The 16243-nt window shown below is 43.5% G+C and overlaps 1 protein-coding gene across 3 annotated transcripts in view; it reads left to right on the top strand.

The window, feature by feature from the left end:
• The window catches only part of ASAP1 (ArfGAP with SH3 domain, ankyrin repeat and PH domain 1), a 381790-nt gene that overhangs the window by 320231 nt on the left and 45316 nt on the right, over positions 1-16243 (top strand). For all 3 annotated transcript variants that reach the window (XM_062187980.1, XM_062187981.1, XM_062187982.1), the window contains 6 exons: positions 609-657; positions 6780-6943; positions 10150-10283; positions 12417-12508; positions 15594-15780; positions 16019-16104. In XM_062187980.1, the coding sequence (XP_062043964.1) occupies positions 609-657; positions 6780-6943; positions 10150-10283; positions 12417-12508; positions 15594-15780; positions 16019-16104 (712 nt within the window). The remainder of the gene's footprint in view (positions 1-608; positions 658-6779; positions 6944-10149; positions 10284-12416; positions 12509-15593; positions 15781-16018; positions 16105-16243) is intronic.

A 16243-nucleotide genomic window follows, 5' to 3' on the forward strand; every position in this document is an offset into this window, starting at 1 on the left:
CTCAGGGTGTGAGTGCCTAATGTGGAGTGCTCACAGAAGAAGTGCTTATTGAATGACAATGCTTCCCCTCTGTATACCTGCCCACATTCCTTCCTTCACCTGGACAACAGAGGGTTTGAGTCTTTGTTCCCCGAAGCTTGCTCCAGCCAGAGAACAGCCTGCCTCTGTGGACAGAATGTACCTATGCATCGGGGCTGCCCTGGAGTGAGCAGGGGACAGCAAACGAATCACTTCTGAAAAGGAAATTGTTTTTTAAAGGAAACACAGTTACAGTCAAGTCAAAAAGGGAAACAGTGAAATGGCAGCTGGCAGTCTTCAGTGTCCCTAAAATCCACTTGGATCACTCAGGACCTCTCCCTTATCTTTCTATATTTCCTTTTCCATAAGAGGTGCTGGAAGTGTTTATAATTGTTTAATTGTTTATTTTACCTAAGAAAAATAACTGACAAAGCAAATTGTACAGCTACCAAAACATACACTAAAATCGTTAAAATCCTACTTTTATTGTGGATGTTTTTGTTGTGGGGGCTTTAAAAATCTGCACTATAACTGTGAAGATGCTCTGCTTTCTAAGTTTTCACTAATTTTTTTTCTTTATTGTATTTTAGATAATAGAACGTATCACTTTCAGGCAGAAGATGAACAGGATTATGTAGCGTAAGTAGTTCTGAAATTACAGCATAACGCCCAAAGCCTCTCGTTCCTGTACAGAATGCCTTCACACTCTCTTTTCACCAGTAAGCAGCATGCCCGAGGGCTCCCCACACTTTGCTCTGGCCTTCGGCACATTCTCTTCCCTCTGTCTGGGATGCTCGGTCAAGCCTTGCCACCCCTGGGGCTACTGCTGCCTCTCTGCTGGCAGCCTCTCCACACTTCCCTGGGATCTTGTAGTGCAGGTTTGTAGCCCTCTGCAGATCCAGAGCTTCCTGAGAGCAAGGATTGTGCCGTCCTCCTTTTAATTATTCATGGTCTGCACTTAGGAGCTGCTTGCTCAGCGTTTGATCAAATATGTGAGCCCATCTGCCTGAATTCTTGTCTGCCCTATGGGAGGAGTGGGAGAGGCAGGCCCAGAAGGAAGGCTAGTGACAGGTGCCTTTGACTGGAGCTCCATTCAGGAGAGCTTGCTTGGTAGAGTGGAAAGAACCAGGTTTGGTATCATCTACCTGTGGGTGGGAATCCTCAGCCCACCTGACCAGATACGCAACCTCAGGCAGTCTCCAGCCCTCCCTGGTGCAGCCTTTTGTGTAACATTATCCCTGCTCCTGAGCGTTCTCCAGTCTTCCGTTTCCTCCCTGTTGGGACTGAGAAAGGCAGTGTGTTCTCAGATGCTTGACAGAGGGACATTTGTGTTAAAGCAGCCAATTAAGCCTTTTTTGCAGTGTTAAATTTTTTTGTATTACTATCACATACTTGGATAATTTGGACCAAGTTTCTTGAACAAGCAAATTTCCTGTCCTGACGGTGGCACACAGTCATTTATCATTTCCCTTCCTTCATTATTTTCAAAGAACCACTGAATCCCATTTTGCCTCACACTTGCCTCCTCCCTCACTGTTATATATTAATGTTAGCCATCGCAAAACACACCGAACACCGGAGTAAGGGAAAGGGTTTATTGGGGAAAACTCAGTAGACCGGAGGGAAGGGGCGAAGAGGGAAGAAGAGAGAAGACTGTAAGAGAGAGAGAAGAGAGATGAGAAGAAGAGATGAGCCAAGAGAGCAGAGAGACCAGAGAAGGAGGCTAGAGAGAAGAACCAAGAGGGCAGGAAAGGAAAGCCAAGAGACTAGAGGAGAAAGCTAGAGAGAGGAACCAAGAGAGCATGTGTTCAGGAACAGGCCCTTTTAAAACTTCACCTGAGGGCGGGCAAGGAAGCAGGAGCAGCGAATCCCATTAGGATGGGGGTGGAGCTTGACCACAGAGGTTGGGCCATGTGGCCACCTGGCTAAACTGTGCCAGTTTCCTAACACTCACCACCACTAGCACACACATAGAGGAGTATGTTTACTGTTATCTCATGGGGAAAAGGTAAATGGATCAAAAAGAGAATAGGAAATGGATAGAAAGGATGCAGGATTGGGAGAAACAGCAGGAGAAAGAAAAGAGCAAGATCTGGCTATCCAGTCATTGATCTGATTATTTAATGAATGCTGATTGTATACTAAGAACTGTGCAAAGCATTGAAAAGACAACACTAAATCAGATGCAGCCCATACCTAGAGGAGAATAGTCTGACCTAGTGAAATGCTAAGCACAGGGTCACAGGGGGCCATGTGCTACAGGAAGGAAGACTCAGGACCATGCCCTCCTGGGTTCTGGGGGTGTTGCCTGGAGATGACTCCTTAGGGGAGGGGAGGGCCGGGCTGGTTTGTGAAGTCTGGGAAGGTTGTTGGTTCTCTGTACTCCAGGTAGGCTGTTCTGGCCGTGTAGAAGCAACAGGATGGACTAGGAAGGAAGGGACTGGTCGCTTGATACTAAAGGAGTCAGAAGACCGGAGGGAAGCTAGAAACCAGATGGAGAAAAAAAAGAGAGGTTGGAAAGGCTACCTTCCATGGATTCCAAGGGAGTTAATACTTGTAGTTACAATGAGCAAGTGATTGAGATTGTTAAAAATATATATTTGTTTTATTATTTGAAAGAGTTAGAGAGGTCTTCCATCTGCTGGATCACTCCCCAAATGACCACCACAGCTAGAGCTAAACCAATCCGGAGCCAGGAGCTTCTTCTAGGTTTCCTACAAGGGTCCCTGGAGGCCAAAGAATTGGGCCATCCTCTGCTGCCTTCCCAGGCGAATTAGCAGGGAGCTGGATCAGAAAGGGAGCAGCCCATATGGGATGCTGATGCTGCAGGCTGGGCTTAAACCCACTAAGCCACGGTGCTGGCCCCAGAGATTGAGATCTTACAGTGCTGTGTATACCTCACACCTTATTAATACTCATTAGTAATGCTTACTAAACTCTAAGTCCCCAGATAACAGAGACTTTTATCCCTTTTTGCAAACAAGGGAACAGGCCCAATGTGTCCATGGTCACAGTCCTAATAAGGTAGTATTTGAACCCAGTCAGAACTGCAAAAACTCTTAGAACTATTACATCTCTAGTTTCATTCTTTCCTCCTTCTCCTTCCTTAAAGCCTTAAGTGGAAGACAAGTGAGAAGTTTGTGTGAGGTGGGGAACACATCTCCTCTGTCTTTGTTCCCTTATGTCTCAAACCCAGATCTTCAATGTAGTCCTTACTCTTGACAACTTAGAGGTAATCCAATCCCAGCTACGTTGGCAAGATAATGGTTTCCTGCCTGCAGGACTCCACACTCTTTCCTAAAAGCACCGGGTAGTCCCTCCTGAAGTTGTATTTTGCACTTTGATCTCTTTGGGTGCAAGTGGCAATATGGTCCTCCTTTTGCGTGATGGAGGAGATCATGGCAGACCCACATGACCACAAGAGACCCATCAGTGCTTCATTGCCCTCCAGGTTACAGAGAGGCAGTTTGACAGCATCATTGAGCTGGTGAAAGTGTTTGGAGAAATTAAATAAATTCCTTCTTACTGAATGAGGTGGCTGGTACAAAAAGAGTGGATGCAGGGTTTAAAGTCAAGGTGACCTGGCCACTACTCCAGGCTGTGCTGGTGTGTGGCGTTCTGACCACTGGCAGATCATCTGGTCTCCACTCATCACTAGGAAGGGGATTCTATAACTCACTTGCAGGATTTTAGAGTAAAGGGTACAATTTGTTTCTTAAGGTTTGTTTATTTATTTGAAAGTCAGAGTTCCAAAGAGAAAAGCAAAGGCAGAAATCGAGATCTTCCATTTGCTGGCTCATTCCCAAATTGGCTGCAAAGGCTGATGTGGGGCCAGACTGAAACCAGGAGCCAGGAGCCTCCCCCAGGTCTCTCGTATGGGTGCCAGGGAGCCAAGCACTTGGGCCTTCTTCTGCTGCTTTTCTCAGGCCATTAGCAGGGAGCTGGATCAGAAGTGGAGCAGCTGGTACTAAAACCGACGTCTGTATGGGATATGGGATACTGACTGGCATTGCAGGCTACAGCTTTGCCCAATATGCCATAATGCCAGCCCCTATTTTTTGTTTTTTTTGTTTTTTAATCTTGGGAAACTCAAAGTGACTTTTACAGTTTAACAAATAAGTATGTATTTTATTGTTTATTGTGTGCCTGTTACTTAAAATAATTTAAAACTTTAAAAATGTTGTTAGAAGCAGTCACTTTGATTCTTGGCACTTTGGTAGTGGAGCCATCCCATTCCACCAAATCTTAATTATTCCCTCTAGGTAATTCTCCGATAAATTTCATTTTTTTCTTTATTGTGAGCTCCTGAGTAAAGAGGCAAATACAGTATAATGGAAGAAACTCCTAAAAAGGGGTTCACAGAAATGTTTTACAGCCCAGCTGTAGGACTTTGGCAAGTCCTGTAGCTTCCCTAGGTTTCACTTCCTCTGTATAAAGTGCTATAAACTCTAACTTAGAGGACTGCTGTAGGATTCTGTTTCAGAATAGTAAGCGCTTGGCACCTGATAACTCCTGCTGTGATGCCCATGGTGAGCAAGATGGAGGCCCTGTGGCCAACCGGAAAACTCAGTGCTGCTGATAAAATGCACAGTGACCAGTCCTGTTGAGCCTAGTGTCCTGAGATGTTTTTAACAAAACAAATTGCTACTTTCTAACTTGAGACTAAATGGTAGCAATAATACTGTTTAAAGGGTATAAGATATCCATCCCCAAGTTTCCATTTTCTATATCACAATCAAAAAGTTGAGCTGTGGGAAAATGCTTATTATGAAAAAACCTATGCATGGATTTTAAGATTTTTTAAATTCTATTTCCATACAAACTTTTTGAAGTACCTTCCCAGTGCACAACACACTGAGGCCAGGCGCCACCTAGAGTCAAGGGTGTGACTTGCACCTACATTCTCCCCAAGTACTTTCAGTTTTTAATTCTGTTGCTGTTCCTTGCTAGAAGCCTTTTCTAAATATTGCTTGCTTTGTATCCATGTCATCCAATGAGAAACCAAAGAGATTACTCTGTTCTGAACCTCCATATTATCTGTTGAGAGTGTCATTGGTTGTTTGCTCTCAACAGTTTTTCTGTGAAGTAGATGAGGAAAAAACAGTGGTTTGGAAGTCGTTTTCATTTCTCTTGTTTAAAAAAAAGGATTTAATTATTTATTTGAAAGGCGGAGTGCCAGAAAGAAAGAGATCTTCCATCCACTGCTTCACTCCCCAAATGCCCACAATAGCCAGAGGTATGCCAGGCCAAAGCCAAGAGCCAGGACCTCTATCCAGGTCTCCCATGGGGATGGCAGGGACCCAAATTCTTGAACCATCTTCCACTGCTTCCCAGGTATGTTAGCAGGAAGCTAGATTAGAAGCATGGCGTAGCCAGGACCTGAACAAAGCAGGCATCCCAAATGATAGCTTGACACCTCTGTGCCACAGTGTTTGCCCTCAATTCCTTATTTAAAAAAAAAAAGTTAATTTGGGGCCACTGCTGTGGCATAGTGGGAAAAGCTGTCACTACAATGCCAGCATTCCATATGAGCACCGATTCAAGTCCTGGCTGCTCTACTTCCAATCCAGCTCCCTGCTCATGTGCTTGGGAAAAGAGTGAAAGATGTCCCAAGTGCTTGGGTCCCTACCCCACATGGAAGATCTAGAAGGAACTCCTGGCTCCTGGCTTCTGGCTTCAGACCAGACCAGCTCTGCTGTTGTGTCCATTGGGGAGTGAACCAGTGGATGGAAGATACCTCTCTTTTTCTGTCTCTCTGTCCCTGCCCCCCACCTCTCTCTAAACCCTGCCTTTCAAATAAATAAATTTTGTGATTTTTTTTTCTAATTCATAAAAGTAATATAAGCTCATTATATGTTTGGGAAATGACAGGAGGGCAGAATCAAGAAATCTCTCAGTTTTTCCCAACAGAATATGACTCATAGGCAGCCAGTTGTAACATGCTGATGAAATTCCTTTTAACCTTTCCTCCCAAACAGAAAACACACAATATGTACATACATTTAAAGTCAGCATCAGATCATATGGCATGTTTTGTTCCTGTTAATTTCACAGAACCTTAATGCTGTGAACATTTTTCCACTGTTACCCAAAAATATTTGAAAACTTAAACTTTAATGCCTGCCTAGCCTTCCACTTTGTGGTTATTTCACGCTTTATTAGTTAACCTTCTATTTGGTTGTTTTATACAAAGATTAGCAGCAGAGGCTTCTTCTGTTTGGTACATACGGTGGTCCTGCTGCATCTGGAATTAAACAGCCTGTGCCCTTCATTTTATGAACATCAACCTGTTTCCATGTTAACATGCTTTTTCACAGCAGAAATGTTATGGCTGCAGATGAAGTATCTCTCCTTTCACTTTCAAGTCCCCTCATTGATGGGGACTTCCGGAGAACAGCTCTCCGCCCTGCCTCCCTTCCATTTCTCATCCTCACCTTGGGTTGGGCCCTCACTGGACCCTTTATTCTGCATCTCATTTGTCCTGTCCACTGGACACGCATGTACCTCATGTATTCATACAAGGCCTCAGTCGCACTGATGGTTTACTTCTCTCTTCTGTCTCATTTTCTCTTACATATTGATTTCCATTCTTCAACTCTTTTCCTTTGGCTTTAATTTCCTTCATTTCTCTTCACTTTATTGCTCTTCGGTTGAGGAAGAGCTCTCTTTAGGAAGTTTTGATGAAAGTGGTGTGGAGGGTGAAAGCCACAGCTCTCTCACGCTCTCTTAAAGGCCTCCTTCTTGTTGTATTTTGGCCATAGGTGGGTATCAGTATTGACAAATAGCAAGGAAGAGGCCCTAACCATGGCCTTCCGGGGAGAGCAGAGCACAGGAGAGAACAGCTTGGAGGACCTGACCAAGGCCATTATCGAGGATGTGCAGCGGATTCCTGGGAATGATGTCTGCTGCGACTGTGGCTCTTCAGGTATTTATCCCCTAACTGCAACTGGCTTGTGAAACATCCTTCTCTTCCTGTAGGATATAAAATGAGCCGGTTATGTAAAAACCTTATCTTCTGTGGATGCACTTACACACAGGACGTACTCCCATGCGAATGTTCCCACTGCTGAGCTGTTCTTCCCTAGGCTTCTTCCCTCACCCGGAGACCTTCCACCTGCTCTCCTAAATGGTCACCTGCCGAAGTGGTCCCTTTCCTGTAAGATTCAGTTAAATAAACGCCGTAGACCTTAAAGAGCACAGGACATGGAGTCTACTATTTTGAATCCCAGATTTGCTGCTCAAAGCCTGGACCATGCCAGATCCTTTAACTACTGTGATCTGCAGTGTCCTCACGCTAAAAATGGATAAAAGCCTCTCATGAGGACTGACTGATGTAGTGTGTATGAAGTCAGCTGACGTGTGGTACGTGACCTTCCATCCTTCCTGGTCAGGGGGCCCCTCCCCACTCTGAACCACACTGACGTTACCTCCTCACAGCCCTCTTATTCAAGTGGCACGTTGTTACCTAGCTCTTGGCCGTAGCTAACAGTTACTGAGTGTTTGCACCGTGTGCTGTTTTACTTATATTATCACCATGAACTTTCACAGAGTAGGACACTCGTATCATCCCCCCATTGTGCACATGAGGAGACCACAGCTCAGAGAGGCTGTTGAATGACTTGCATAAGGCCACACGGTTTGCAGCGGTCAGAACCAGGGCAATGCAAACCCGTTTTCTTAAGCGTTGCGATGCCCTTTATTGTTTAACTTGTGAAACTGAAGTTTGCTCCTCAATGACACCATAAGCATCTCAGAAAGAAGTCTCCGTTTTTTTGTCATTTTCATGTACATGTGTGGCAGTGACCCACATGCTGTGAGGAAGTGAACAGGAGTAGCAGGTCCTCAGGTATTGACCAATCAGAAAGAAGCCTGACACAGAGAACACTGAAGATTTTGGTAAATTAGAAATAACCCTTCCCACTGTTCCAGAGCCCTTGGAGATAACAGGAAAAGCTTAATGTCACTGACAGAAACATTTAGTGTTGAGTATCTACAGCTGTCTTATTTCTGAGACATGCTTATGGAAAAGCCACAACCAAGAGTGATAGGTTAATGCACACTGTAACTTGGAGGTTAATGATAGCCACTGAGCCCCGTCCCTTGTGAGCAGTACCTAACAGACCTCAATTCATCACTGTCAGAGTTGGTGGTGGCGGTGAGGGAATCCCCCTCACACAAGGCCTGTGGATGGATGTTGCATAGCATCTCTTAAGAAAAGTCTGTCATGTTTTCACAAGGATAGAATACTTGGTTTTGTTTTAAGTTCATTACAAAGGGAAACTTTTATAATATCTCTAAACTAAACCACAAGCATCTGTTCGTTCCACGGAAGTCTTTGTGTTAAAATAACTTTTTAAGTTTTTATTTATTTATTTTTGTTGATAGGCAAAGAGAGAGACTGAAGCAGGTAGAGATCTCCCACCTGCTGGTTCATTCCCCAAATGTCGGTGGCTGGAGCTTGGGCCAAGTAGAAAAGGAGCCAGGAACTCGATCCAGGCCTCCTCCATGGGCAGCAGGGACCCAACTGGAGCCATCAACCTGGCGTCGATTAGCAGGAAGCTGGAAACAGGAATAGAGCTGAAGCTCTTGTCAAGTGCTTCGGGTGGGGGCCGGCACTGCGGCGTAGCGGATAAAGCTGCTGCCTACAGTGCTGGCATCCCGTATGGGTACCAGTTCAAGTCCTGGCTGCTCCACTTCCGATCTAGCTCTCTGCAGTGGCCTAGGAAAGCAATCGAAGATGGCTCAAGTCCTTGGGCCCCTGCACCCACATGGAAGACCCAGAGGAGGCTCTTGGCTCCTGGCTTCAAATCAGCCCAGCTCCGGCTGTTGCGGCCAATTGGGGAATGAACCAGCAGATGGAAGACCTCTCCGTGTCTCTCTGCCTCTCCTCTCTCTGTGTAACTCTGACTTTCAAATAAATAAAGAAATCTTTAAAACAACAACAACAAAAAAAGATCTTTGGGTGATCACTGACATCATACATATGAGCGTTAATTGTTAAATAAACAACAGGAGTCCACTGCACTGACTTCTCATGCAGGACCTCCCTGCTGAAACAGCTGTATTATGAAACTTAATAGTAAAACTTGTTCTCAAAAAATTGTTGTTTCAGTGTATTAAGTGGAGGGTATTCTGATGTCACACAAATTATAGTTATTTCTAAGTGCTTGCAAAAGATATAACATTCTTGGCTGGTGCCATGGCTCAATAGGCTAATCCTCCACCTGCAGCGCTGGCACACCAGGTTCTAGTCCCGGTTGGGGCACCGGATTCTGTCCCGGTTGCCCCTCTTCCAGGCCAGCTCTCTGCTATGGCCCAGGAGTGCAGTGGGGGATGGCCCAAGTCCTTGGGCCCTGCACCCCATGGGAGACATGGCTCCTGGCTTCGTATCAGCGCTATGCGCTGGCTGCGGCGGCCATTGGAGGGTGAACCAATGGCAAAGGAAGACCTTTCTCTCTGTCTCTCTCACTGTCCACTCTGCCTGTCAAAAAAAAAAAAAAAAAAAAAAGATATACCATTTTTGGGTTCCACTTTAAAGGTAACTAAGCTTAAAAAAAAAAAATGAAATTACCATCGAGATACAATGACTTTGAACACCCATGTCTGGACTGTTGAAGAACAGCTTTTGTTCTGTTTTGTTTTGTTTTATGTTTTTTGTTTTTAGTTTTTTTGTTTGTTTTTAGTTTTTTTGTTTGTTTTGATTTTTTTCTTTCTCTCTCTTTCATTTTCTCTCATAACAAGTGTTGAACTCTTTACCTATAATAGAGTTAATCTTCTGTGCATAAAGTTAAATGAAAATAGATCTTAGTAATAAACAAGACTGAAAACAGGAGAGGGAAGTGGAAGAGGGGTGAGAGTATGGGTAGGAGGGCAGGTACAGTGGGAAGAATTACTACGTTCCTAAAATTGTATTTATGAAATATATGCAAATAAATAAATAAATAAAAGGAGGAAAGCCGTGGTTCAAACCCAGGCTCTCTAATGTGGGATACGGACATCCCAAATCACCCACCCAACACATATACACCTAGAAATAGTTCCTAACAAATTTTGCTATTGTCTTAACTTCCTCTGTAGTTGGCACACTAAAATTAGATATTTTATTCCATTGTCTTCAAAATGTTTCCACAGAACCCACCTGGCTTTCAACCAACTTGGGTATTTTGACCTGTATAGAATGTTCCGGCATCCATAGAGAAATGGGGGTTCATATTTCTCGCATTCAGTCTTTGGAGCTAGACAAATTAGGCACTTCTGAACTCTTGGTAAGTAATGAACTGTACTTTGGGGGAAAAAAAACCTTTATGTTTATTGTCATGAGAAAATTTAGCATACTACTTCTTTGTTTTTGTTTCTGCAAGAATTCTAATTCTTGAGTCTTAGGAATTTACGTGGATATTTAAAAGTAGCTTCTATAGTATATAATGTTAATTTAAGTATTTCATTTTCCTCTTTGGAAAAATGGTGAATCACCTATTGCTATAATTAGCTCAATGAAACTGGCTCTTTTGGGATGGGCTTCCTCAAAGCTGTGTTTTTTCACAGGAAGTCCATTGTCATATGACTTTCTGTCATAGTGGTTAAACTCACGTTCACATTACCTAGTGGTTCGTTATTTTAAACATGACTCGAGTTTCTCTCGGCTTGATTTTTACTGTTTGCAGGTTTGTGAGAGTACCATGAACTAGTTAACTGCTATCCTAAAGCCAATTACTCCCTGACTTCCAGCTTCTTCAGGTAGTAAGGGAAAACATTGTGAGATGTTATGGTTCTTAGTTCTGTAATACAGAAAAGGGTCATAAACACTTCAGCTTGTTTTTCTTTAACTCCCACCCCTTTGCATCAGGATTCACCCAAATTTGGAGGCTTCATCAGGGCCAAGTTAAATTAATCACAGTAACACAGGAAAAAAAGACGCTTTGTGATCCTGAGCCCTGTCTTGCGTAATCTTAACTCTGGGGCTACAAAAGAGAGAGTCTTTTAACTAATAGTGAATTTTTAAAGAAAAATAGGATTCCTGAGACAGAAGGCTCTCCCTTGCATAGAACTTGAGTAAATCTTGAGGTTAAAAAAATTGGGGCCGGTGCCGCAGCTCACTAGGCTAATCCTCCGCCTGTGGTGCCGGCACTCCAGGTTCTAGTCCCGGTTGGGTTGTAGTCCCAGTTGGGGCACCAGTTCTGTCCCAGCTGCTCCTCTTCCAGTCCAGCTCTCTGCTGTGGCCCAAGAAGGCAGTGGAGGATGGCCCAAGTGCTTGGGCCCTGCACCCACATGGGAGACCAGGAGGAAGCGCCTGGCTCCTGGCTTCTGATCGGCGCAGTGCGCCGGCCATGGTTGCCATTTGGGGGGTGAACCAACGGAAGGAAGACCTTTTTCTCTGTCTCTCTCTCTCACTGTCTAACTCTGCCTGTCCAAAAAAAATTAAAAAGGAAAATCTGAAGACAAAGCTTATCAGTAGCCTCATCTGGAAAGAGGTACCAGAAGTCCAGGCAGTGAAACACCCCACCAATAGTCCTTGCTTTCTGGACATCTGTTAAGCAGTGATGATCTGTCTTATGTTAGAAGCACCTTTTCATTTAGGAAGTAGGAGATTATCATGCTCCCCAGTTCACTTCGGGATTATAGAGACAAGGCTCCAACCTAATAATGCGACGCAATTCTCTTATAGTACAGAAGTGCCGTCATTCTGTCTCCTTGACTTGTATTAATGAAAACCATTTTGACAACTACAAATAGGAAAAGTCCAAATCCTAAGCACTTGTCATGCAGTAAACTCAAGATTGTCCCCCAAAAGTGTTCTTTCTTTTCTGTCCACAGGACATAGACCTGTTCAGTATAAAAAGGGTACGTGGTAGGAAACAGTTGCTGTTCATCGATAGTTTAACATAAACTCACACCTGAAGCCTGCTCTAGTCTCAGATAGGTTGTATGTGTGTAGGATCGGATTCTGTCCTATTCTGGCACTTCAAAAAGTTTGTGGGAGATGAGCATTAAAGAGAAGTTTACTTTGGTGCAAAAAATGTTTGAAACCCATGCATAGTTTTTTTTGTTTGTCTGTTTTCCATGCATAGTTTTTTCATGATAGACATTTTCAGTGAACTTTTGGAAGAAACCCCCACCCTCATATTTGTAGACATTGAATTTTCTTGTCAGAAGCCCCACTAGACTGTGAGTACCTGTGGGGAAAGGAAGGTTTACTCATCTCCATACATCCAGCACTCAAAGTTGAGTGCTTGGCACACAGTAGATGCTCAGTAAGTGAGTTTAAGTCGACCAAGTGGATGGGTGGTTTGTATTTTGAGTCAAATGAGTGAAAAAACACATAATTCAGAAATCTCAACTAATAAGGAAACTTTTAACTATAGTAAAGTTTGCTATATTGTTTTCTGTTTATGTTACAGCTGGCCAAGAATGTGGGGAACAATAGTTTTAATGATATTATGGAAGCAAATTTACCCAGTCCCTCACCTAAACCCACCCCTTCCAGTGATATGTAAGTATTTTTTTTTTTAAGATTTATTTATTTATTTGAAAGTCAGAGTTACGCAGAGAGAGAAGGAGAGGCAGAGAGAGAGAGAGAGAGAGAGAGAGAGAAAGAGGCCTTCCATCCAATGGTTCACTCCCCAATTTGCCACAATGGCCGGAACTGCGCCGATTTGAAGCCAGGAGCTTCTTCCAGGTCTCCCACATGGGTGCAGGGGCCTAAGGGCTTGGACCATCTTCTACTGCTTTCCCAGGCCATAGCAGAGAGCTGGATGGGAAGTGGAGCAGCCGGGTCTCGAACCAGCACCCATATGGGATGCCGGCGCCTCAGGCCAGGGCGTTAACCCACTGCGCCACAGCACTGTCCCCATATGTAAGTATTTCTAATACCAGAGATACTTTACCATTCTGTAGTTGTTTTACACTCTCCAAAACGTCCTTTTGGTGCAAGCCTCGTTATCAGAGAAAAGCAGAGCAAAGGAAAGTTTGTCAACATGTGTTTCTGGGATGCACAAGTGTTTTCAGCAGCACCTTCCCCAGGGTTGTTGCCACTGAGCACCTGCTCTGTGAAGCATAGATCTTCACGAGACCAATCATCTCCAAATTTATGTTATTATCAGTAACAGATATAAACAGATGATGTGAGACTACTGTGAGTTGGCAAAAATCCAGATGCTGAACAGCCCACTCAGCAAGACTGTGGAGAAACAGACATTCTGCTTCATATGATGCCAGTAGGCATACAAAATAGTACACTAGAAAAACAAATTCACCATATTTACCAAAATTGTAAATTTATTTAGTCTTTGACTCAGCAGTCCCAGTTCTGGGCATTTATTCCTATTTTGTAATAGAAAAAGATTTGGAATAAAGCAAGTATATCTGTAGACATCTGACTAAGTATTCTGTAGTGTGGTCACAGAACACTATGCAGATGTAAAAAAGAATGATGTTTCCCATGTTCTGATTTGAGACGGATCTCTGGGATTATTGTTAAATTTAAGAAGCAAGGAACAGAGCACTGTACAAAATAGATTGCCTAACTGATGAAATCTTAATATATACTGAATTGCTCTCTCATCTGGCCAGGTGAGGTTGATCAGGGTAAAGGGGACAGAGGCAGAAAGTGTCTTTATCATGCACAAAACTATAATGCTGGTGCCCAGATTTTCAGACAAATCTATTTTCCATCCTCCCTGTTGTCCCAGTGTCAGAAAGTCTTTCATTGCCAGGGGATTATGGGCTGAATGTGCAGAAAGATTTGAATATATCTTGCCTCGTAAGAGCTCATACACTTCCTGTGGCCAGAGTTGAAGACTCAAGAGGACTTAGGTGATTGTGTGACACCTGAGTGCTTTCTGCATTATTTCTTCCACTTACAATAGCAGGAAGCCACCTGCAGACCTTTCTGAAACTCAGCTTACAGCGTGGAGAGATCTGCCTCCCCACAGCTTTACATCCTGCTTCTGTCTGCTTGGATCACAATAGGAAGGGAGCTTTCAAACACGCACCTGACGTGTGCATCACTCTTTGTTCTTGCCTTTGCTCTGGCTTTCCTGGAAGGTAGTAATGAGGCAAGTATGATTACTGATGTGTTACAGGTGAGGAAACTGAGGTGCATTGAGAACTTGATTTACCCAGGGTCACATAGCAAGTGTTACCAGCCTTGAATCAAGCCATTTGATTCTCTGTCCATCACACAGTGCTGCCATTCCTACTTTGTATAAGTCGCAGGCAACAGGAGACTCACAAGCCAGCCTCAGGCCATCCTTCCAGCTGTCTGGAAGTCTTTTAATTTGTAAGACCATAGCCATCCTAAAAGGACTGACCTAATTGTAAAGGACACCCACGAGTGTAAGGGTTTTGGTACTTGGCAGAATCAGCAAGTCACAGGCCAAAGATGGGAAAGACCAAAGATATGTGCTGTCATCAACCAGCTCATTTCTCTTTCCTGCCACCCCAGAATGAAAGAGAAGGGCATTAGCACAATTTTAAATGATGTTGCCTGGTTACAGGATATAGGAAACAATAGCTACTACAGGTGGAACAGCCGTCTCTGAGCAAGAAATTTTGCATCCTTTGAGTTACAGCCCTCCTGGAAAGAAGAAAGCATCATTTTGGTGCTATGCATTCTGTAGTCAAAGATATACCAATGAGTCATCTCCATTTTCAGATGAAAAAAAGTGAAGCTCATGAAGATTAAGTACTTAGCCCAAGGTCACACAGCTGGTATACTGTAGAACTAGGATTGGAACCCAAAGTTCACTTACTGTCTTTTTATTAATTGGATCATGTAACTGGGAACTTCAGAGGGTGGGTTCAGGCAGTTAGATCCAGTCAAATAGTGTCAAGTAGACCCTAGGTCTCTGTCCCTGTGTCTTGTCTCTCCTTTCCACTGAGCCAGCTTGCATTTCAGTCTTTCCCCAAAGGCAGCACAGGTAGCCACTGGTCTAAGGTCATACACTCACCCATGCAGCTGGGAGGGGAGCTCCATTCCTCCAGTGCCACTTGGATCCAAGTGGAGGTGTTTCCTCAAGAAGAGAGGAAATACACCACGTGTGCTCATGCTTGGGGCATGTCCTCTGCAGAGCTCACCTGCTCCCAGACAGAAACCTCTGCCAGCGAGACAGCTTGTCTTGACCCTTTTGGAGCTCACAGCTTGGCCTGTGGAAGTTGCTTTAGTAACAACCTATAAAAGAGGGAATCAAGTCTGGTGACTAAAATACTTTCCAGGAAGCTTGGGAAAACGTAGTGAATCGTGGAACTTTAAAAAATTCATTTCTTTACATGCTTACATTTGTCCGAGTTTGAAGTATCAGTAAATACCAGATTTCTCATGCTACTGGTCAAGGCAGGAAAGAAATCTGCTATGATCCGCGCATTTGCCCACTAATTTTAATACCTGCAGATACTAGTAAATAAATGTTTCTTTATTCTGTGTATTAGAATAACTGAGAGTAAAACCCCGTGTGCTTGAAGAAGCGTCTTACATAAAATAACACTTCTCAAAGGCAAATTTTTTGTCAGAAAAATTTAAACCTGCCTTAAGCTCTTGGAAAATAAAAGTTCTTTTGTTTTGTTTTGTTTTGTTTTAGGACTGTTCGGAAGGAATATATCACTGCAAAATATGTAGATCATAGGTTTTCAAGGAAGACCTGCTCATCAGCAGCAGCTAAACTGAATGAATTGCTTGAGGCTATCAAATCCAGGGATTTACTTGCACTAATTCAAGTCTATGCAGAAGGAGTTGAGCTCATGGAACCACTCCTGGAATCAGGACAGGTAAGGCCTCACTAAATTATGAGACAAAATATCACCATCAGACATCAGTTTAAAAGATTACTTATTTTATTCTAATGTCATTTAATGAGATTCTTATATATTAGGTAACCATATCTGAAGTGAATTTGAGAGTATGAAGGGGTGCTCATTATAATTACTAGGAGGCAATGGAAATAAACGAAGCTGTTGAGGCAGACAGCCTATGATCATCCTATTTCTATTTACCCTTCCGTTTTAGGAACTTGGGGAGACAGCCCTTCATCTTGCAGTCCGAACTGCCGACCAGACATCTCTCCATTTAGTTGACTTTCTTGTACAAAACTGGTATGATTTTTGTATTCTCTATTGAATTATTTGAATGTTCTTCATAATTTAACATAAACCAGTTCTGGCAGTGACCAAATCAGGAGTTGGCAAGCTTTTTCTGTAAGAAGCCACATAGTGAAGATTTTAGGCTTTGCAG

This window comes from Lepus europaeus, chromosome 4 (genome assembly GCF_033115175.1).
Source record: "Lepus europaeus isolate LE1 chromosome 4, mLepTim1.pri, whole genome shotgun sequence".
NCBI lineage: Eukaryota > Metazoa > Chordata > Mammalia > Lagomorpha > Leporidae > Lepus > Lepus europaeus.